The 22,558-nt window shown below is 50.0% G+C and overlaps 8 protein-coding genes across 8 annotated transcripts; 3 read left to right on the top strand and 5 right to left on the bottom strand.

Moving 5' to 3' along the window:
• Positions 1–824: 824 nt before the first annotated feature.
• Positions 825–2,913, bottom strand: ASPBRDRAFT_201066 (catalase; the record flags this gene model as incomplete). The annotated part of the gene is made up of 11 exons (XM_067621505.1): positions 825–907; positions 986–1,414; positions 1,477–1,561; positions 1,616–1,903; positions 1,956–2,079; positions 2,129–2,136; positions 2,190–2,291; positions 2,344–2,554; positions 2,608–2,631; positions 2,702–2,831; positions 2,880–2,913. 11 exons carry the CDS (start codon positions 2,911–2,913, stop codon positions 825–827), a joined length of 1,518 nt encoding a protein of 505 aa, XP_067473691.1.
• A 1,825-nt stretch (positions 2,914–4,738) lies between these two features.
• ASPBRDRAFT_138178 (Dyp-type peroxidase) lies at positions 4,739–5,692 on the top strand (the record flags this gene model as incomplete). The annotated part of the gene is made up of 1 exon (XM_067618966.1): positions 4,739–5,692. The coding sequence occupies one exon, from the start codon at positions 4,739–4,741 to the stop codon at positions 5,690–5,692; it is 954 nt and encodes a 317-aa protein (XP_067473690.1).
• A 2,382-nt stretch (positions 5,693–8,074) lies between these two features.
• On the top strand, positions 8,075–8,990 carry ASPBRDRAFT_201064 (uncharacterized protein; the record flags this gene model as incomplete). The annotated part of the gene is made up of 3 exons (XM_067621504.1): positions 8,075–8,264; positions 8,326–8,458; positions 8,516–8,990. The coding sequence occupies 3 exons, from the start codon at positions 8,075–8,077 to the stop codon at positions 8,988–8,990; spliced, it is 798 nt and encodes a 265-aa protein (XP_067473689.1).
• Positions 8,991–9,063: 73 nt separating this feature from the next.
• ASPBRDRAFT_138193 (Zn(II)2Cys6 transcription factor) lies at positions 9,064–10,527 on the bottom strand (the record flags this gene model as incomplete). The annotated part of the gene is made up of 3 exons (XM_067618969.1): positions 9,064–9,864; positions 9,912–10,421; positions 10,474–10,527. 3 exons carry the CDS (start codon positions 10,525–10,527, stop codon positions 9,064–9,066), a joined length of 1,365 nt encoding a protein of 454 aa, XP_067473688.1.
• A 390-nt stretch (positions 10,528–10,917) lies between these two features.
• ASPBRDRAFT_49077 (putative class V chitinase) lies at positions 10,918–15,622 on the bottom strand. Its single transcript, XM_067626242.1, has 11 exons — positions 15,037–15,622; positions 14,270–14,964; positions 14,178–14,202; positions 13,975–14,124; positions 13,870–13,926; positions 13,595–13,808; positions 13,472–13,518; positions 12,786–13,414; positions 12,663–12,720; positions 12,214–12,603; positions 10,918–12,133 (listed from the first exon to the last, which is right to left on the bottom strand). Exons 1-11 carry the CDS (start codon positions 15,287–15,289, stop codon positions 11,106–11,108), a joined length of 3,546 nt encoding a protein of 1,181 aa, XP_067473687.1. The 5' UTR covers positions 15,290–15,622; the 3' UTR covers positions 10,918–11,105.
• A 1,782-nt stretch (positions 15,623–17,404) lies between these two features.
• On the top strand, positions 17,405–18,827 carry ASPBRDRAFT_201060 (uncharacterized protein; the record flags this gene model as incomplete). The annotated part of the gene is made up of 4 exons (XM_067621503.1): positions 17,405–17,735; positions 17,842–17,991; positions 18,116–18,391; positions 18,493–18,827. 4 exons carry the CDS (start codon positions 17,405–17,407, stop codon positions 18,825–18,827), a joined length of 1,092 nt encoding a protein of 363 aa, XP_067473686.1.
• Positions 18,828–19,010: 183 nt separating this feature from the next.
• Positions 19,011–19,938, bottom strand: ASPBRDRAFT_138213 (uncharacterized protein; the record flags this gene model as incomplete). The annotated part of the gene is made up of 2 exons (XM_067618972.1): positions 19,011–19,585; positions 19,647–19,938. The coding sequence occupies 2 exons, from the start codon at positions 19,936–19,938 to the stop codon at positions 19,011–19,013; spliced, it is 867 nt and encodes a 288-aa protein (XP_067473685.1).
• Positions 19,939–20,800: 862 nt separating this feature from the next.
• Positions 20,801–21,742, bottom strand: ASPBRDRAFT_666063 (uncharacterized protein; the record flags this gene model as incomplete). The annotated part of the gene is made up of 3 exons (XM_067628741.1): positions 20,801–21,348; positions 21,435–21,559; positions 21,617–21,742. The coding sequence occupies 3 exons, from the start codon at positions 21,740–21,742 to the stop codon at positions 21,063–21,065; spliced, it is 537 nt and encodes a 178-aa protein (XP_067473684.1). The 3' UTR covers positions 20,801–21,062.
• Between the last annotated feature and the right edge of the window lie 816 nt (positions 21,743–22,558).

Below are 22,558 nucleotides of genomic sequence, written 5' to 3'. Positions count from 1 at the left end.
CAATGCGGGGGCTAACCTAGATTAAGCCTGAGGGGCCAAAGGTATGTTTGAGATGTCAATCACATGATCCTTCGCCAAACCGCGTCTGACGAGCGGACCTTGGCAACGGTGGACTCGATTAGTCGACTGAGCCAAATCGCCACAAGCTGTGGCTGACGGTGGGTCGGTATTGGCTACTAGTCAGACATATTGTGGTTCTTCTACAAGCCACATATTAGAGTGGGTCCATCCCGTTAAAATCGCCACACGTCCCATAGCAGCCTATGGTCTGATACTACGATGTGGCCGACATAGCCAATTATTCAGTGCATATAGGTACCTAAAAAGAGGAGTTTTGAATTTCATCGTAGGTGTTGACCAGAGAGCAAGATAGGTGGCCGTGCGTCGCTCCTTGCTCAATAAAATTGTCACGTTATGCTGGTATTCGGCTACCTCTGATGTGAGAAGTAAAGTCTGGGAGCGTAGGAACGCTAGCCAGAAGGGAATCATCGGGCTAAAGTGTTACTGAAGTTGTCTCTATCTGGAGGCTATGTAGCTGGGCGCGAGCAAGGGAGTCAACACGACACAGAGGTGGTCATGTGACGGCTGTAGGCAACCTTGCCTGCTAGTTAGGGAGTAGATGCTCCACCATGAAAATACTCATAAGCCCTATCCACTGATTACTGTCTACAGTTAGGTCCGACACGCTTGACCTTGTACGTTTGCCTTGATCATTGATAACTTCGAAGACTATTGGTTAAAACAAGTCATCGAGCTACACTGCCCTCCGGAAAGAGCGGCTTATGCGCATTCCTAACAACATGGGTGAAGTGGATTTGCCCTATTTAGCGCCCCGCAGCCTTGATAGCTGCTTCAGTACGCTGTTCTAGCTTAGACCGGAGGTCGTGGTTGACACGGCCGAAAAGGCCTACCCTTGATGTTAGTCTTGTTCCCTAATAGACTGAGTCGCGGAAGACATTCCGCTGGGGCCTCCCGGGCAACTTACTGTACACAGCCTTGCGCAACTCAGGATACTTAACACCCTTAATGCTGCCGACAAGGTTTTCAATGACCCTGTCCTGGTGACCGGCCTCGCGGCCAATGATATCCCACAACGCTGCGGGTTGCACGAAATCGTCGTCCGTGATCTCACTGGTGTAGGCGGAGACCTCTCCCACCCACTTTTCGTGCTCGGTGTGTATGGCCAGTGCTGAAGCGCCACCTCCCTTCTGCTCTTGATAAAACCTCGTGGGCTTAATGGAGGATCCGACATAGTTGGGGTCGCTGCCATAGTTCTCATCAAACCGCATGGCTCCGTCACGCTGGAAAGGACAGTAGACTTGCACCTTCGCCGCGTTTGTAGGAAGTTGTTGATAGTTGACGCCGAGGCGGTAGCGCGCTGCATCGGGGTAGGCAAAGAGCCGTGCTTGGAGAACTGTAGGCTGTTATTCCAATCGTCCACCAGCAAAGGGATTTGGCCTGTTTTCAAAATCTTACCTGGATCAGCGGACGCCGCAATTCCGGGGACCATTGTTGAGGGTGAGAACGCAGCTTGTTCAATATCGGCGAAGTAGTTTCGCGGCTGTCCCAGTTCAACATTTGCGAGTGGGAATGAGAGAGAAGGGTAATCACTTACGTTGCGGTTCATAGTAAGGCGGCCAATCTGCTGCAGAGGGAACTCCTTGTGCGACCACACCTTGGTCATGTCGAAGATATTCCATCTGTACTTCTCAGCCTCTTCGGGGCTCATCAGCTGGACATAAATATTCCAGACGGGATAGTCACCCCTCTCAATGGCCTCGAACATGTCACGGATCATATAGTCAGGATCCTCCCCGGCAATTCTGGTAGCGTCTCGGGAGGAGAGGTTCTCAATCCCTTGCTGCGATTTGACGTGGATTTTGGCGTATTTGAATGAGCCGTCCTAAGCATGACGTTAGCTAAAGACCTGACACCTGATCTGCCTTGCCACATACGGGCTTAGTAAACTTGTATGTGTGCCCACTATACGAATTCATGTAGCGGACCGACTTAGGAGTACCGCGGTCACTGAAGAGGATCAGCAGTTGGTGGATACCTTCAGGGTTGCCGACGTGGAAGCTTTATACATTAGTCCCATGCAACAACGAGGCTCGGAACCGGCACCTACTCCCAGAACTTTGCTACTGATTAGGACATATTTCGTTATTGACAGAGACGGAATCGCTTACCATATTCGGATCCGGTAGATGTGTTTGAGGGTGTCGCTTGTGCGAGCGGTTCATAGACGGGAACTTGATTGGGTCACGGATGAAGAAGACGGGCGGGTTTACCTAGATCAGAACCTTCCCCCGAAGTACTAGTACGATAGATGACCCAGCATACCGTGTTGTTGAAAACGAAGTCTTGGTTTCCTTCATCAGTGTAGAACTTCATGGCCCATCCGTGCACATCGCGGGCAGTATCGGCCGATCCGGACTCGGGCCCGACTGTTGACACACGCTGCAGCACGGGCGTCTTCTTCCCGGCCTTGCTGAGGAAGCTGGCGCTCGTGAAGTCGGAACAATCGCGGGTAGCTTCGAATTCTCCGTAGGATCTACAACTGTCAACCGGGCCGTTCTTCCGGGAAGCGTTTAAGTGCTTACTTACCCGACCGCTTTGGCGTGGACTACACTGTTCACAATTTAACGTCAATGTGCCATAGAAGCGCGGAAGAGAGGAGCCAATTTGGTAGAGAGCTAACCGTTCGGGGATTCTCTCGCGGGAGAAATGAGCGAGAGTCTCTATGAGCTGGGTATCCTGTAGCAATCCAAGAGCGCCGCCCTGCTGGCCCCGCATCAGAACAGCTGTTTTGCTGTTTGCCACCGGACAGCCTCCGACAGTCAGTTGTAAGCATAGTTCGCAATGGAGGGAAGAGGTACCTTCAGCCAGAGTACAGTATCTGTCGGTATCCATGCTTAATGTCAGACGACTGTGGAGTGATGATAATGATTTAGAGAGACTTCAAGCTGTATGTGTGTGGAAGATCTACCTGACGTTTATATATTCTCTCGTACTCTGGGAAGCTGCTCAAGGGTCCACTGAGAATAATCCCTTATGATTAGGAACCATCATCATCGTCATCATCACCCGTGCGTTGATTATGCGCATGAACTGATGCAAGAGCTATCGGGGTGAGCAGGGATATTAGGACTCGTTCATTGTAGCTAAGAGAGTACTACTATCTACTTAGTAGTACTAGTAGCCCGACCCAGCGGGAACACGGATCCCGTCAAGAGAGCAGCTCTCTGATTGGTCGCGTACCATTACCCAATACGGTGAGTGAAGCCTGCAGGTTTGGGCCCTGTATCCACTTCCGAAAGCTTAACAACGTGCCAATAGGAATGATTTACGATCGAGTTAGTAGTATAGTCCTACTAATGAACACAGTTGGTATCACGTACCGATTTCCCCTACCGCTGCCCGGGAGTGGTGGCAAACGCATACATCGCAGCTGGGTCTCGCAAAAACATTGGAATACCTCAGTTTGACGCCGGCCCACCTTCCTAAACTTGAGTTTCTCAGCCAAGGTTGTGCCCTCTGCGATCGGATCTCGTATCACTCACCAATCATGACTTTCGGATCTCTTATATCTCATCAAAGATGGTCCTCGTGAAGCTAATACTCCTTTCGAGGGCGTGGTTACCAATAGTCGTCTCCTCCTTTCGCGCGTCCGCAGTCTCGCTACGTGACCAATTGACCGCGCGAGGGGCAACTGGTCATGAACCCTCCTCTGTGGGTTCCACATCCAAATCGTGGGCCTCGTCTGCGTACGAAGTTAGCTCAGGATTGAGCTCTCAGCTTCGGTGACCAACTCTGTATACGTGTCCGTGCTGGATGTGCTGCTAATAAAGCCTTCTTGGGTGTGTTTTAGGAGTCCACGTTTGAACTGTGCTGCGCAGGCGAAGTCGGGCCAGTCGGCACAGTAATTGAGCCACCATGAATAATTCTTAATCATCTCCGAATGCAAGAACAGATCTCTTTTGCACTACCTGGACTTATCTCATTCTGGCACTTTTCTCGTATTGTTCTCGCTAGACTTACTTATTCAGGTCGGCCAAGTCGCGCAGGATGTCGTCGTTACTCACTAAACGAGACAACGACCGTAGTAAATGCAGATCCTTGTAAGAGGGAAGGGAGATGGGCTGTCTGATAGGTCTGACTCCTAGCGACTTCGACATCTATTAAGAGGTTAGTAGTACTGTCATATCACGTAGTGACTTCCATATACGGAAATACTACCCGTTCCGGTAGTCAAATCGGAGGAGGCTCTACGCTTGAACAGGAGTGAGAGATAAACGTTCTGCCCAGGCCGAGATGTCGGACTGGTAGCTGTCGTAGTCGAGGGCGTATAACATACGCTATGGAAAGGCAACGAAGGCAATTGGCTAATTTTCAGACGGGTCCTAATTGAAGGGTTGTTGAAACCATGCCAGTGCTGTCTGCAACACGAGTCGAACGATACCTGACATGTTGGGCGCTCCGTCTTATGATCATTTTTCGTTTCGCTCTCATTGTGCGGTATCTTGTGCGAATACACCCATGTGCTGTGGACAAAGTTTAGTTTGCAAGTTTATTTCTAAAAGGATATTTGTATTCTCCATTCTTCAGACTCAGGGCACCGCTAGCGCATTTCGCCTCGTATATACATACAAAGTCGTCGCAACTCGGCGGCGTATCGACAGTCAGCGCCACCGGTGCAAGAAGTTCTCCTACCTAATACACAGCATCAATACGAACTATGAGTGGCATAACCACTATGAGCGCTCAACCGGTGACAGCCCCTCTTACCAGGCACGCAACTTTCCTTGTCCTAACTGTCCCATCCGCCTCCGCAATCCCAACGATTCGCTCAACCCTTGGCAAAGTCCCCAGCCTCGCCAGCAACGTCTCGCTCCGCGATGCTAACGCCCAATTATCGTGTGCCGTTGGTATTGGAAGCTCTATCTGGGACCTGCTAACAAATAACCTTCCCCGTCCCAAGGAACTTCATTGCTTCCGCGAAGTCAAGGGCGACAAACACACCGCGATCTCCACGCCAGGTGACCTGCTATTTCATATTCGCTCTGAACGCCGCGATCTGTGCTTCGAGTTCGAACGCCAGCTTATGGATCTCCTCGGCGGTGCTGTGCATGTTCAGGATGCGACCATTGGATTTCGCTACTTTGATGCGCGCAATCTACTGGGATTTGTCGATGGCACAGCAAACCCCGTCGGTCCCAACATCCCGCCCTCCGTCCTTGTCGCTGCCGAAGATGACCACAGGCACGCACAGGGGGGCAGCTATGTCGTTGTTCAAAAATACGTCCACGACCTTCCAGGGTGGAAAAGCCTCGGTCGGGAGGAACAAGAGCAGATCATTGGACGCACGAAGCCTGATAGCATGGAGCTCGATGACGCCAAGGACGGTCAACGAGCGTCGCACAAGACACTGAGCACGATTAGGGATGAGGAAGGCAACGAGCACGAGATCCTACGTGATAACATGCCGTTTGGGTCTCCGGCATCGGGCGAATATGGGACCTACTTTATTGGGTATACGCGGCGGCTGTACGTTATTGAGCAGATGCTCGAACGTATGTTTCTGGGGCACCCACTGGGTCTGCATGATCGGTTGCTCGACTTCTCTAGGCCATTAACTGGTTGTACTTTTTTTGTGCCCTCGGTGGATGTTTTGAAAGGGCTTAGTGGGTGAACTACACAACCACGCTTCCTTCTAGGGTAGGTCAAATCTAGGCAGCTGGATTGCAAGTAATTTCAGTTCTGGTTGACTAAAGCCCAACGTACTTGAGTATTCAACATATCCCACCGGCAAAGGTATATATATAGTCTCAGGATGAAATCGGATGTGGAGCAATAGCGTGTGTAATGCTGCAATACGTAGTATAGGTCATTGAAAAGTTGTCCGAGGGTGCTATTGTAAATGGCTGGCATCATCACGGTTTCGCTCGTACATTTTATGCTTATTCCAATCCTCCTTATCATCTCATATGTTGTGTCATATTTGAACTTTACATCATGTAGATAGATTTCAATATGCAGTTAGGGTTATAATATTGGCTTACTGTAGTATTTCATTATTCTATAATTGAAGTCAGGTAAACATATATTATGGATTTCTTCAATACATTATGTCAAGTTCATAGCATTACTGTTTCTGGTGTGAGGCTGGACGCTCCTTCGGAGTGGTCGAGGCTGGGTTTCACTAGCCAATGTAGGCTTTGGGGCTTCCAAGCACACTGGTGACCGCGTTGGTCTCTCTAAGGTCGAGAGTCAACGCTTACTTGAAAGGGCCATGGAAGACGACCTTTAAACACAGATCCTGTTTCCCACAACGGTGCGTGCTCCGTGAAGTTCAGCACAAGGAGCCCCTGAGTAATCTGTAATGCCCAAAATAGTGTAAGCATGTCTTGTTAATACCTCTTGCGGGTCGGCACTGAAGGTAAGTCATGCCGGGTGTCTTTCTATCGCGGTTTCTAGCTGTGGTACAAATGACAGCTGGCGCTGGGTTCCCAACTATCAGTGCATCCACCAGGGCCTTCATGTATATAGCGTTGGCGGTTTTAGCGCGCCCGTACTCATTGGCGTCCGCACTGAATGTTTTTCAAGAAGCGTCCGGTGATAGTCCTTGATCACGAAATTTGATTATGTATTACAGGTAGGTAGCGACAATAAAATGAGCCTAATTAATGTTCGACATGACGCCCGAAACCGGGATGAGAGAAGTTCGACTGAACTATATATATAATTAAGGCCAAGTATCCGACGGGGGCAATAGACAGGAGTCCGATATATGATTTGCACCATGGACTCCTACCTCATGATAAGCATCGCCCGACTCGCTTGAGTGCAGCCTTAGGACCGGCTCGAATTACCAATATAGGGCTGCAATCCATCGAAAACCATGTTGCTGTCGAAAAAGAGGTTATGATGAAGGAACTCCCCGTCTCCCACCGCGTTTTATATGGTATTGCATCTTCAGCCCCCTTCCCGCCTACTGTGTCTCACCTTCCAGTATTTGAATGCGGTGATTACACTTGAGTGGGCAAGGGTAAAGGGCAAACACACCGTACTGAAGCGAAACCCAATGATTTGGATACATCCAACGTGTCTCTACCCGTGATCATGGAGGTCTGAACTGTCCACTGGAAGCCTTGGTCTTTCTACCTGACATTCCTCCCTCCCCTGCTGATGGCTTTCCTGGCCTCACATGACGCAATCTCACCTGGCGCGACTACCCTGGTAGTTGCTATTTCTGTACGTTAGTCACAGGTTAATTGTTACATCAGTCATGGGAGATTTGACTAACGTCATCCTAGGCCATAACCAGCGAATTTTCCGGACCACCCTCACCGCGTTCTGGGCCAGCATTTCCTTTATCCTCGCCGTCGTCGTACTTCAGCCAATGTACACCGGTGTCCCTGACATCATCGGACAGAAGATTCCAGTTTATGCACCTCTTTTCTCTTCGCTGTCGGATCTGTCGTCTTCCCTGTAGCCCATATCATTGCCGTGTTGATATACCGGACGGGTTCTCCTTGATTTCACAAGTTACTGGCAATCAAGTCCTTTGCCTGTGGACATTCGTCCAAATACTTCCATTAGCCTCACGGCAATCTCACTAATCCCTCCTTGCTAATCTATGGCAATGGTCCCATAGGAGACAAGCGTCTGGGGGATATCAATTTGAAAATAAGTATGTTAGAAGATGCAGCGTTGACGGATAATTAATTTCTGGATCTCAAAGGGCTCAGATATTACCTAACTAGTAACGCAGGACAATGAGTGACTTAACCGAGGACAAATCTATTGAAGGGAATTCTTTCATTGGCTGGAAGTCTCCATCCGTAAGCAAAGGTAAACCCACCAGACTAAACCCAGAATGGTCAACCATCGCGATCTCCACCAGGAATGAGTATAGCACGGGCTGAATACGACACGGCGTCGCCGAAATTTCTTTACAGATGGCTATCGGAGTGAGGGCGCAAAGACAGATTGCAGCGGCGTATATATAGGGCCATTTGCCTGGCCAAGCAGTGGCTATCTCCTACAGTATAACTCACTGTATTTGATCACCATGGTCGCTATCACCGCATCAAAACGCCGTCTAGCCATCGCAGAGATAGTCCTCTTTTGCCTCGTTCAAGTCATCCAGTTCATCACCCGGTACTCCCAAGAATGGCGGTACTGGCACCACACCAAGCGCAAGTCACATCCGCGGTGCATCTTCTACTCCTGGTTCGGAATGATCGGGCTGCTCGCGCAAGGTATGTGCAGTCACCAGAAGCACATTGCATAGGCACATAACACTCACTAATTCCGCCACAGTACGCATTGCCAGTGCAGCGATCGTGCTTTCCGATCCTCACCCCAACAAGACCAAACTCATAGCCGAGCAGTCTCTCCAACACATCGGATTATCCCCCCTGCTCTTTGAAATGAGCCTCGTCCTCTTGCGCAGGTATGTCTCGCATCCCAAGTTACCTTAAAGAACAACCGTCTCTAATATTGAAAAAAGCGGCCAAACGGGTCGATCTGGCCCCGGAATCTCACGATACCCCAAATTCACCCGCTTTGCCCTGCACTTCTTCCGCTTCCCCGTGTTCTTCGGCATCGTGCTCCTTATTGTCGCAGCCTGCACGGGTATCCGCGCCTGCGCCCTCGCCGGGGCTATTGTGCTGGTCCTCGCCTTCGCGTTGGCGGTCTTTCTCACCATGTGGCTGGCCATCGGCTATCGCACGGTACTGCCGGCCGCAGGCCGGCACTGTGTTCTGCTGGTCCTATGCGCTGTTCCCATGTATACTGTTCGCATCGCGTACCTGCTTTTGACCGAGTATGGCCCGGCAAGATTCAAATCGGGCCACGAGCAGGTCGGGGTCACGGTTGGTATGGGACTCTTGATGGAGCTTGCGATCATCACGTTGTTGTTCGCAGCGCGAGCTGTGGCGGAGCCGTTTTGGGCTATGGAGTATGTTGAGGGTGGACAGGCTTGACTGAATAACGAGCTCAAATACAGGCGGCTAGCTGTCAGACAGATAAGGTTGCTTAGATTGGCAAGTCAAAAGGTTACTCTTTGAAGGTTCGCAGACTCAAAGCACCATAGTGCTGCGACAACCGCTGTAGCCACCCTTCAATCCATGCCTTCGTTGGAGCATCACCCACTTCATAGGCCACGCGCAGGGGGAACGCCATCCGTAATGGTCCCAACAGCCCGCACGCGGTATACTCGACGGATTTACAGATTTGGTCGCGGTAGAATACCACATACATCGCCTGGGTGCCGGGAATTCCGAAGCTTGTGGTTTGCAGCACCTGGTGCACAATAGTCATGTAGGCATAGTAGGCGCAGAATATCGGCGCGGTGTCGGCACTGGCATAGTAGAACACTATCGGGTAAAGCGCATCGTCCGCCGACGAGGGGACCTCGCTGGGCGGCGGCACGAGTCGGGTGAAGCGCTCGTACCACATTTCGAGCTTGTCCCGCATTGCAAGCGTCTCGGAAACGAGCTTGGATATTTCGAGCTGCGTCTGGAGATCCGTGGGGTTCGCAGTGCGGATCTTGAACATCCTATGGATTAGATCCGGGATGGAGGTGAATGAGGCGAAGAGATCTTCAATTTCGACTTGGATCTGGCGCGGGATGATGTTGTCGGAGTCTTGTTGCATGACTGCGTGCCACGCATGCCCTGCGAGAAAGCACTCCTCGCCGGAGAAGACTGAGTGCATGACAATGAGCCCCCGGGATGCCTTGAGCAGGTTGTTTTCGAACTCCCCACGATAGCGACTAGGTCCGCGAAATCGGACCAACTGACCCAGCCCCTTGGCGTGCTTCATCCACGAGGTCGAGTCGGTGGAGTTTGCAAACAGCTGATCCGTCAGTGAAAGGCATTGTCCGAATTAAAAGAAGAGCTCACCTCGTACATGCACAGCAGAATAACAGCACACAGCACCTCCGGACAGGCCGACTGAACATGATCGTCCAGCGCGCGTTGAAGGGTCGTCAATGCCTTGAGATACGTAGACCGCGAATAGCGCACCGCCTGCACGTTCTGTGTCATGTGGCCGATGTGATGCGCGACGAAGCAATTAACAGCAGCATCCAGCGTCCGATTCCGGCCGTAGAATTCTGGCAAGAAACGTAGCCATCGCGCCACCGCGTACGCTGAAGCCGTCGTATACGGCCAGGCGAGGTCGTAGACGATGTTCTGTAGGCTCTGGGCCATGTTCAAATCCCTCGATGGTGCCGGTCCGGGACTGGGGTAGCGGGTCTGTAGAGCAACATCCTGGCTCGCCGCCGATGGCTTTTTCGAACGGCGTGGCGTGCGAAAGGGCTTGCCAGCCACGAATCTGAACCCGCGATCATACCCGGGGCATTCTCTCCCGTAGATCTCGCATCGTGCGCAGCCGGGGAGCCTCTCATCGCACTGTATTCATGAGCGTGTTGGGCTAGCAGGCGAGTATTCACATATAACAGACCTTTACGTGACGTTGCACACAGAGAAGACAGCCACTGCTTCGGCTTCCAGGCATGATGCAGTTTGTAACTGTCAGTGAGTGTTGCGCGGGAGCACGAGGGACCGAGTCATATCTGTTCATTGGCTTCGTGACTCCGCGGCTTACCTGCTTAGTCATCGATTCTGTGGCGAAGCTTTCACAATAGATATGTACGGGGACTTGGTTTCTCAATCTGAGATTAACGGCGGCAGAATGTACTGGGCTGAATTCGATTACTATCGGGCTACATGTTGGTTCTAACTAGAATGAGTGGGTACGTACCAGGGACACATTTAGCCTGGAGAAACTATAAGATTATCATGATCTAACGTAGACAAATATATATTGTCTTCCGAGTCTAAATTTAGTCCGGCTCTGGCTTTCGGGCGACGACTCTATGAATAGCCAGAGTGTGGGTTCTTATCCACGAAATGTTGTGCCAGCTTGAATCCACTGGGAACTAGCGAGAGCTCTTCTCGCACAATCAGTAAGATCATCTCTTCTGTTTCTAAAGGAGAGGCGCTACCGCCAGACCGGCCAGGCTGCCTCTAAACCCTATATTAGGACACTATGTAAATGATGGTTTTTCCAACACTAAATACTATCAATAGCTCTCACAGGCATATCTCCGTCAGGCATGCATATTGTGGTGTGGATTGACATGTAATACCGTTATCCTTGTCATGAACAGTCACCGTTGTGGGGTCACTGTACTTCAGGCAGCTGTAGGTTCCGTATTTACTGCTAGAACTGGAGCCCGAGCCATTATCACCACTCACCGTGAACGTGGAGGTTTGGCCACAGAACTTGGCCTTTCCACCATTTACCAAGGCTTCTTTATTGTAGGAGCCCGAGATCTGCACAATCTGCGCATCATCGTCATCACCGAACGGCTGCACCCCCATGACGTCAAAGCTCCCATCGGCTTCACATGTCTTTCCGACGGGGCATGTCGAGCTATAGCACTTGACGTAGGTAATGGCAAAGCCGGTTTCGCTCGACTTGGGTGCTGTAGTTGTAGTGGTTGAAGTGGTTTTTTTCTGGGTAGTCGAGGTCGTTGGCGTGATCGTAGTGACGGTCAAGGGAGGGTCAGCCGCACATATGAGAAAGGTAGAGTGGGCTGCGTTCGTCTTGGTTGACAGGGAAATTCCGTAGCCGCCATTACAGGTGCAGTAGGTTGACGTGCTGGAATCACCCTTGGTGGTCTGCAAGCCACATGAGGTTACGGATACAGCTGTCGCGGTCGTTTTCGACACGGTAGAGGTCATAGCCACGGTGGGTGCGGCGCCGGATATGCCTAATGTGGTACCGTTGACGGTGATAGGATCCCAACTTGTGTATTGAGGGTTCAGCCACGAAGCGGCGGACCAGGCACTGCTTGACTCGGCGTTGTCATCGGCTGAATAGATCACATCGCCAACGTCGTCGACATCCATATTCGCAACAAGGAGATTAGCCATCCCGGTCGGCTCACAGCTTAGGGTCATGGTGCTACACCATGTCACGCAAGACGCGCCAGATGCTTCCGGGCAGGAGACATCGCAGAAAGATTTTGTGGTAGGCGTGGCCTCGGAAGAGCACGAACTTGTCGACGTTTCCTCAGAGTCCTGACCCCCTCCACCACCAGGCTGAAGACAAGAACCTATACCGTAAAGAATGAACACTCCGTTAGCGTGTGCACTGTTCATGAGTGAGGCAGAAAGTATCGCAGGGGGGGATTACCATCTCCACAGCCGGGCCCGCATCCTTCCAAACCACAGCCTCCCCCACAGAATCCTAGCCCACAACCCCCATCACAGCCGAAAAATCCACACTCACCACTGCAGCCATACTCGCTACAGTCGTGTTTGCCACATCGTGAGAGGCTCTTTCCAGAGCTACAGCCGCCGTTTGATGGGGGTGAATCGATACTGAAAGTCAAAGGAGGAACACTTGGGCTTGGATGGATCGGGGAGACAGTCGGCTGTACATGAACAGTTATTGCATGGGAGCTCCCATAGAACACTGGTGTCACGGTGGTCGTACTAGCGGTGGTTTTTGCCGCAGATGAACCATCCGAAGGTGTAGTTTGAGAACCGCCTCCTACTGTAGACGTTGAAGAAACAGCAACACCTTGGCCCCCAGTTAGTATCTGATCGTGTGTCTTGCGGTTTGAAGAGTTCGAAGCTTACAATAATATTCCTTAGCCCATAGTCCGGCACAGTCTGTTCCTACCGCAGGGTTCCATTCCTGAAATTGCAGTTAGTAAGGCCAAACCAACAAGTCGGTATATTGATACAGGGAGGAAGGCGCACGTTAAATTCAGCCAATGTAATACCATAGGCAGCAGCGATTGTCGCACATGTATCACCCTGAACGGCGTAGTAGAACTCGGTACAGTCAGACGCGATCCCAGTCTGAACCGCCGTGGGAGTGGTAACAACGCTGGAACCTTCAGAGCCACCACCCCCTATGGCAGTGATATTACTCGCCGTTGTGGTAGCCGTTGCGCTTGGTGTCACCAGGGCACTGTAGTTAGTATGATACAGGGGGAATTCAGCCTCAGTCCCTGGCAAGGTGAGTACCAACCCTGGTGGTGTGATACTCTGCACTGCGCTGATATAGGCCTGATCTATGCTACTATCATGGACTGTAATCGGCCAAAAGGGAATCTCAGTAATTTGGAACGGCGGAACCGTGATAACGGTGGTCTTGACCAACGTCTGCCCGTTCGAGCTGGAAGCCAAACTTGTGGTGATTGGTGGCCAGCTTATGGTGACACCCGTGTCCAGGGGATAGGGTGGCAAGACCATGGTACACGGGGGATAGCAAGCTACTTCCTGGCTCGAATTGCTCCAGAGATCGGGTCCAATATATATATCTCCCGCCCCGCCATTGCTGCCATCATCTCCGGGAAATAAGGTCAAATCTCCGGTCAAACCGTCTATGCAATCTCGTTAACAGCTGTCTAAGCAAGGAAGTCTTCCATATTGGCACGTACTAGTAGCGGTACCATCGGAGTCATATGTCACGGCCCAAACCATTGTTCTATTCAACGCATCAATGATGGTTAGCTTCCACCCAAACGGCATAGAGGTATAAATTGTGATAGGTTTCTACTAACCCGCCGAGACAGTGTGAGTTGGCATAGTCCATTTTCACGGCAAAGGATTCCCAATCATCATAGCTGACCCACTGGTTACTATCAAAGGTGATGATTTGCACCGCTGCTTCAGAGTCATAATATTTATTCGCTCCACGACTGGAGTCCTTGAGAATTGATTCGATCTCGGTAAAGGAAAGGATACCAGCGCTGGCCGTACAGGGCCCAGCTTTGCCTAAAATTCACATACGTCAGTTCATCCATTTGAAGTCTGAGATGGTGATCGGAACTGTAACCTGTTGAGCTGAATGGACATCCAGCAGTTACACATGAAGTGTCGTTTAAGGTGAAGCCTGAAGAAATTTAGCTGCAGCTACAACGATAAAGACATCGAACCTTACTTCGGCCATAAAACCCAAGCCCCATGACCACTTTGGACGGCTCAATGTCATTGCGCCACAGGAGGTCCATTGCGAGGGCGATTTCAGTCAAGTTGGTATGCGCGTTAACAATCGATCCAATCCAAGGGTCTTCAGCATCCCATCCCCCATCTGCAACAGGTGGTTAGTACGTACTGCAGTGGTTGGAGCTTCCGAGGACATACGTAGGTCATAGGTCATCATGTTGAACTATGTGGTGTTGATGGTTTGGTTAGTGCACGGCTGATCGTCGCTGGATGATGCATGGCTCACTCACCCAATCGACACTTTTCTCCATATTGACAATGTCGAAGTGTTGCAAATACCAGTAACTGCTCGGCAAAGTAATTGTCAAACCGTAACCTTTGCCTGCACTGTTTAATGCTGTGCGCAGGTTTGCCAAAAAGGTCACATAATTGTCGAAATCTGCATCTGACCCTCCCCGATCACTAGCTACTGGGTATTCCCAGTCCAGGTCGACGCCATCGAAGCCGTACTCCTCAAGAAAGGAAAGTAACGACTGGAAGAACGTCTTCTGCTTGGAGCTCGAGGCAGCAAGATCTGAAAATGTGTTGACGGTCGACCCAGGATCATTGAAGGCCCAGCCGCCGATGGAAATCCACACCTCCAGACCGGTCTTCCTTTTCTTGAGGGCCACCACCCGACTGTACAGATCCTCCTGATCGGCTGCCATCGGCGTAATAGTGTAGAGATCGGGATCTATATAGAGAAAAGCAAAGTTGAGGTGTGTGTACCCGCCGATGGGAATGCTCTCAGGGGTCATGGTGTCGCAGCTTCGCTCGAGGTTCCACCCCTCGTAGTACGCAATTGTTTTCTTGGTCGCCGAATTGCCGTCGCACACTGGCTCCGCAACGGTAGAGTTGCCACAGAAGTCAGAGGTTGTTCCACAGAATCCATAGGCACTGCAGCAAACGTTCAACGGGCACTTTTCCGAGGAGGCATATTCAGAGCCTAAGCAAGTTAGCCACGTCGTCGTCCGAAAATATGTGTCATTCCGGATCCTTCAAGATCGGCTTAACATACCCCATGCAACAGTGGTCCAGCCAGAGACGCTCGGGTCGCATTCAGCAAGGTGGGAGCAGGTTCCATTGGTACTGGCCGCAGCAATGCAGTTCTGGGAGGAGCAGTAGTCTGGCCCGAAGCCACACACACCGGACAGTTTGGAACAGCAGCCTTCGGTACATGGGTTGCTTTTTGAGCAGGAAATATCATCACATATTCCAACAATGGCTAGTGAGAGAATAAGAGCCAAGTCGAAAAAGAGTGATGTCCGCATAATCTAGGCCGGGGAAAGAGTGTCCCTTCTAGAACCACGGAACGAGAAGAGAGGAAAAGAAAGTCGCGATTATTGGGCGAGCCAGGCGTCCAGAGCGAGTGACAAACGTGAAATTGGACAAGAAGGAGCACTAGATTGACTGGCGCTCATCGTGGCACTTCCTCTACCAGCCAACATGCTTTTTATACTTGATATCCTCGGCCTTGTGTACTTTCTCGCTGTCGGGTACCAGTCGTTCCGACGACACTATGGGTGCGGTTTGGCTCTTCTCGCACGGCCGGCCAGATCAGAGTATGGTTGATATTATTATGTTTCATGTTTGCGGGTTCGCGCAAATCTTAGGCAGGGAGCACTAGCCATGGCTCCACTTGAACTTATTAAGAAATCGATGATTGTAGTGTCCGGCGGTCTTGGCGACCAAAACTTGCCACTTTATTCCCTGAAATGTTCAGGTGCAGATGGGGCTCCGGTCTAATTCTGATGGTCCTCTTGTGATACCAAGCACTCAGCAATATTACCTTCGCAGAACAAGAATGAGCACTGAAGGGGTAGCAATTATTCACCAAGTGTTCAACGTCCCGTCCTACCGTCCGAATCGACTCGGGCGGCATAGTTGCATCTGCATATTCATTGAAGAGCTATAGTAATATGTGGTACCCAAGTACATCGAAGGAACTCCAGATGTTCGGGGTGGGGATCGTTGAGGGGACAATGACAGAGGATGGACCTGTTAGCCCTAGCTAAATGAAGGGGTCACGGGCTAATCGTTTAGTGTTATCGCTCGGGCCGTAAAGGCTTGATATTGGCCGCACCCTAACCCGGAACAGGCAAAGTAGACGTTGTGGTATCAGACAGATGTGTGAGGCTACGGCCTAGCCATATTTAAACCCTGCAGCCGCGGGATCCTTCCGGATGTTCCCTTCCGGTTAACGGATGTTCTTTGGAGTTCGTTCAGAAGGGCTGCGGCCGAGCTTCCTAATTAGGATATTCGCTGCAACTTTTAGTTCGCTAAAACCGCAAAAGGAAACTGGCGCAGCAGTGGAGAACCCTGAAATTGACTTGCTGGTCATGCCAGCCGCAAGCACGAGCATGTGAGCCAGGGTCCGCAGGTGCGCCTCGCATATTAGATGATGCGCACAGTGAAACAGGACTAACTTTATCAGAGTAAATCCCTATCCTCGACGCTACTAATGCAATATCAGGATACTTAGTTGGTAATGTGCGGGCCTAAATTGAGGGCCTAGCTTTATACCAAAATCCTTCGGCGACTCGAGCTCCCTTGAGTAGATTGCTGTTTAGTGAAGAGTCTCCTAGTAATATTACCTCCTAAGATAATTCCACACTTGCTCGTGTTGCAGAGCGACAGCGTACGAGTTCATTCTAACTGATGGTGGTCAATCAGAACATAACAGTGGCCGGAAGGACATGGTCAGAATCAACTATCGAGATAGTCACCGTAGCCAGGCACCACCACATCCATCACAGCCCGTGCTGCCTACACGGTATCTCTCCTCCTTATCCAATTTGAAAATCTGGATAGTCCGCCGGACGGGACCCTTTCATTTCCTTATGCAGGGGCACCCACACTAGTTGCTAGGAGTAGATGGTGAGAAGCTAGTATGGACTTTAACAGGGAACTAACCTTGATATGGGACGGCTCTCCTCGCACCTTCTTACACCGGATTGTTCTCTGAAGCAATTGCGCGATTTTCTAACCAATAGACAGATGTTACCCGCTGGGCCGCTTGATCAAGGGACTGTAATGTTATCCTCATACAGTGAGCAATCTTTCCTGGGCGATAATTTCAAGTTATCGGAGAAACGGGGGCAGGGGAAATCGTTTAGTCCTCTTTGGCTCTATCATGGTAAATAACTTGTCGGAGGAGCGGCGGGTCCGATGCCTATCCCAGCAGAGCATGCAAAGGCGCCGAGGAAGCCCCGAGCAGAGAAATCAGATATAGTGTCCGTTTTTGCTCGTTCCTGTTGAACTTTCTCCTCATGCATCTCTATCCCTTGGTGCTGGGTTGCATTCTCTTTCTTTGACACGTTGTCGCTCGTTCATCTGCGTTATCCTGTCAAGTCTGTCCTTTTCAATACAGTTACCTTCATTCCATTATGTGGCTTTTGGGCAAGCTCACACTGGCAACGATGCTCGTCGCCAGTCAGGCAGCCGATATCAACACTCAGTTCTGGGTCGAGAAAGCCACGGGACCAGTAACGCGCTCAGGTCAGAGTGGTGATCTGGGCGGGAGCTGCGCCCCATATATGGACGTGCTGGGCGATCTATATCTTGAGGCCATAGACATGGCGGAAGTTGCACTAGAGGCCTTGAACAATTATGCCAGCAACCCAGTTATCCGTGCGACGCTTCAGACATACATGGGTATCAAACCAGATGGTACCGAGGTCTCGGCAGCTCATACCTCTCAATTCAATTCTATCAAAGGTTTGTATTGACCTATTCCCCACAGGCTACATGGGCGAATTCCCGCAACCACCTTCTTCACAATCGGCCCTTGCAACATACCTCAGTCACTAAAAGATTCATGTAGAAACATTTAACGAGGTCATTAAATTTGCGGGCAAACAATATGATAGCGATCGGCAGCCGGCCTTCTTCTGCGATGGGGGCTGGCGGTGGAAAACAACAATGGAATATGTCAAAGGGAAGCAAACTGGACGAACAGTCTCTGAAGCGTCAGGTACGTACCCTTCATAGACAGTGGCACTTCCTTTCACGCATATCCTTCGATTTCTGGATCAGTAATGGATGATAGGCATCTCAATCCAATGATGTTTATGATGCTAATCCGCTGTGTTCTACAGGGGGCCGATCGAGTTATATGTACTATTCACCCCGCCTCAAAGTCTGGGCTGGTTTACAGGACGGCTGTGCAGACACAACGACTCTAGGTTTCACCCTTGTGGGACCAAAGAGCATTACGATTTGCCCTGCTGCCTGGACATGGAAGAGAAGAAAGGATTCATTAAAGCCGTGGAGGGACGGCACGCGGGCCATGAGGGACGGCCGACCCTTCTACAATGCTTACTCTCTGCCCGCAACATTCTTACATGAATTGATCCATCTCACCAGCGGCAATGGTCAGTTAGCTCCTTTTACTTGGATCACCTTTTCACCATGGTTTTCAATCTCCGGACATCGTGTCTCTACAAGAACCTTTATACTGACGATGGGCACTTAGTAATCACGGACAAAAAAGTGATTGTGAATGGTGAACAACAAACGGCCTATTTCCCAACGAATGTGGCTGAACTGGCGAAGGTGAGCGTTGACGATGCCATTCTGAACGCCGACAGTTACGCATGGTTTGCTACCGCCATGTATCTGCCTGCAATGGATTGGTCTCGAGAAATTGCTGGCGAGTACACCGGCAGCAAGATCTCTTCTCGCGCGATCGGTAATGTCAGCTCTTCTTCTCCTGAAGATAACGGTCTGAAGCGCCCAAGCTCCTATACGAGTCCAACTCTCGCGGATCATGAAGAGGAGGATGAAGCAACGACTGACTATTCGCTCTGAAAGTACTGATTGAGAGTATCACACACGTTGACAGGATTCAGTGCGCCGAGACTTGGGCGCAGGGCTCTCTGTCCTTCTTCATGTATTCAATTTGCATATTTGACAGCCCGTATCAGCTTGTAAATGAACATGTGTTGCACACTTCTAACTCCAACTGCAGCGATCCTGACTCTCTATCACTCTCTATTTTCCCAGGGGCGAAGCAAACGGGTGTCTGACAAATGAGGCATGTTGTGATTCGTACCCCAACATCCCATTCTGCTTCAACGGGGTTATAAACTCCTCCCAGTAATCTATAGTCTTTCCATTGATCGTGAACCGAGATTTCTTGTACTCCCGCTCACGGCCGGCATTCTCCCACCGCAGCAAGTAGACTAGACACCGGGCGCGTTGACCCTGGAAGAGCACTGGTCGATCGAGCCATCCGTGCTGCCAATCCGTCAACCCTGCTAATGGGTAAACATCGGAGCCAATCAGATTCCCTAGGTTATACGGGTTGGTGCTGTTCAACTTCGTAATGTGCGAAGCCGCCAAACCGTCGGGAAAATAAACCGCCAGGAGTTCGTAGTACTCTATCGGGCCGACATACTGGCTCCCCCAGAACACAACGCCGGAAGATCCGCTCCAAAGTGAGTGCGTGAGATCGATTAGAGCTATCTGAACCGAACGTTCAGAGGCCCAGGCGGCGAAGATCTCCGTAAGCGATTGATACTCGGACGATTTGATGAAGCTGGCGCGCAAATCGGCAGAATTCCACGCTGAAACAAAGATCAGACATTTCGGTAATGCTACTCATTGAGGTGGCCTGGGGAAACTAACCTAGCATGAGCCATTCAGTGTGTGGTGCTTCCACGGGGCACGATCGTCGAAGTCTCAGATAATATCGGTAATCGGATTGCTCGAACAGAGTTTGGAAAAGTTTGGTGATGGGATCCAATGGATCTTCATCTGTCGCGCCCGTGCCTGGGTTCAATATAATCCAATCGACTAACTTGGTGTCTCGTCCGGTTCTATGCGGCTGCCTCAGAGCGAATGGTGACGCATCGCGGGAAGCCTCGGGCAAGAAATCAGGGAATTTGTGCTTAGCCTGCGCTCTGGTAATAGGGGGCATTGTGTGTGGGTGTGTGGGTGAAGAGCTGAGAATGTTGAAGTAAACAAGGTGGGCAGCAGGTGGACCATATCAGACGGATCTCTTTATAAAGTATCATCTGAACGGAAAAGGGGAGGTGGGGGGGCGGTGGGGTGAGCGATGAAACATTCGACCCGAAAAGCTTTTTGTACTGACTACCAGTTAGTACTGCGGAAGTTTGGGTAAAAATGACCGCTGGAAGGAATACTACGGACTATTAAGCTCACCCGCTAACCACATCTCTCCACCCTCAATTTGCCCAATCAATTACTCCCCATCTAGGGTACCAGGAAACAACCTAGTGGGATTGTACCCACAAGGCCAAAAAGGCATTCGTTGCCCGCAGTTACCTGCGAACTCTTGATATAGACATGTACACACACGGTGATTATATCAACAATATAGATTACGATAATAAATGATACAAGCACTTCTATAAGAATGAAGGAGAAAATCCAATGATTAAGAATACTTTGATATATATAATCAACGTATTATATTAATATTTACAGACTGAACTTATTCATAAATATATGCTGTTGATATTCTCAACCTAGATAATTGTCCTATTCCACTGGTCAAATATGCATCGAAGGAAATGATAAATGCCCTTCAAAACGTTCTCCCTCTACAGTGGCCCAAAATAAAAGGAGAGAAAAGAAAAGAAGAAAAGAAAACAACATGAATAAAACAAGCACTCACGATATAAGACAAAATATGAGACAAACAATGAAATTGATATTACTGTATCGTCGATACATATGAGAAATACACATAACTGTTCACGCAATCATACGAAAGAGAAAGTGAGACTATTTGAATGAATGACTGTACAATATCCGAACGATGATGATACAATTGGGTCCCAGGCAACACATCATCGAAATTGGACGATACGTTTCCTAGATATCAAATACGGATAGATGAAGCAGATAAAGCTTGAGCAGCAACTGAATACATCAAATAAACAAAAAGCGCAGAAGAAAACCAACGATTTGGTGATGGAAGGGTCTGACAGACACGTACATGACAGCTCACCGACTTCGCCCCCAAGAATCCTTGATCACAGTGGCTGCTAATCCCCGTCCTTCAAACAGGCTTGTCACTTACTGGGGGGTGCCCACAGCATTCTGCACTGTTTTGTAATTAACAGCGTGTTGAGGAAGCTCCGAAGCCTTTGCCTTGCAAGTTGCCATCAGGCCAAGATGACCTGTTTTACCTAACATGGCTTTGGGGATTCCCAACTGGTACACAGCGTCATCCCCGGAAATCTTGGATAGACGAAGTGTCTCATCTGGCGTCTGATGCTCGACGGTCTTGAGGTAGGAATCGATACTGTCCGGATGATACCAAAGTTTCTTTCCGTCGTACGTCTCCGGGATCCATGCTTTGCTCTGCGTAAATGACACAATGCCTAGTCCATGGGTGTTAGCCGAAGCAGAAACATGGGGGGTTTTCAGTCCAACATCAGCCCTTACCAGTAATTGTCTGGAGCTTTCCATTCTCCAGGAGCGGGTGTGAGGTAGACCACATCGCCTAGCTGAACTCCGCTAGCTGTATACCAGACGACAGTCCCCTGTTTGTTATACGCTTCCGCTTTCGACTAGATGTTGTTACATGTCAATTTAACGAGCTGCAACAAGCTGCGGCCGGGACATACCTTTTCCATGGTGCGATAGCCGATAATGACTTTCTGGTCGCGCTCCACCAGATCGACTGGGGCTGAAGCAGCAAACCCGAGCACGGCCAGGGCTACCATCAGGGTCTTGGTAGCTGAAAAGAGCATGATGTTAGGGGGCTGCTGTGTGTGGTTGAAAGAACGATAAGTCGACTAATGTAAAGAATAATGAGATGAAATGAGGGACTTTGTCTAATATGGCTGCACCGGGCTGACTGGCTGTTGTTAAAGAAAGTATGGTTGAATGATAGAACGTTCATGCGTGGGCATGCTGCTATTTATGTTCCAGTGAGCTCCATACAACTTTTGCCGACGTCCTTCTCTACCTTACAATAGTGTACTTCCGTAGTATTCAAGTTCAGGATACATGGGGCTAGAAGTGAGACATGATAAGCTGGGGGCCAATACGGCAAGCCCTACCAAAGGGAATTGTTGGCGCCTGGCCCTCAGATTTAAGAGCATTATCGGTTTGAGGCACTTGTAGGGCAATTGTGTTCCTTCTGAATTAATTGGGAGGATGGATTATCCCTCACCTACTCGTTACATGTCTTCTAAGTTGTATGTCGGACCTCAGAAGGTTCCGCAGATAGATAGTCAGTGACAGTACTAAAGTCAATGGCCGTGGACGTCATATAGTGCTGGAGCTGTGAAAATAGCGAGCCGAGTAAGACAGAATCCTGGCCCAGGATATGGTGTCAATGGAAGCCCCTACGCCAACCAACCAGCTGCTGGCCGGGCAAGGGACTGTCACTGCTGGGGCAAACAGCTGAATAGGAGCACTTTTACAAGTAAGAATTAAGAAAATAGATAAAATATTGAAAATATATATTATATTATTATTTAGCAATGACATAGTAAGATATATTGAAAAATATTTATTAGCTTAGTAAATACTGGATAGTTATATAAATAAGGCTTACTAGT

This window comes from Aspergillus brasiliensis, assembly GCF_001889945.1.
Source record: "Aspergillus brasiliensis CBS 101740 unplaced genomic scaffold ASPBRscaffold_21, whole genome shotgun sequence".
Classification (NCBI taxonomy): Eukaryota; Fungi; Ascomycota; class Eurotiomycetes; order Eurotiales; family Aspergillaceae; genus Aspergillus; species Aspergillus brasiliensis.
The sequence above is the reverse complement of the archived record's forward strand: the minus strand, read 5'-3'. Positions and strand labels throughout refer to the sequence as shown.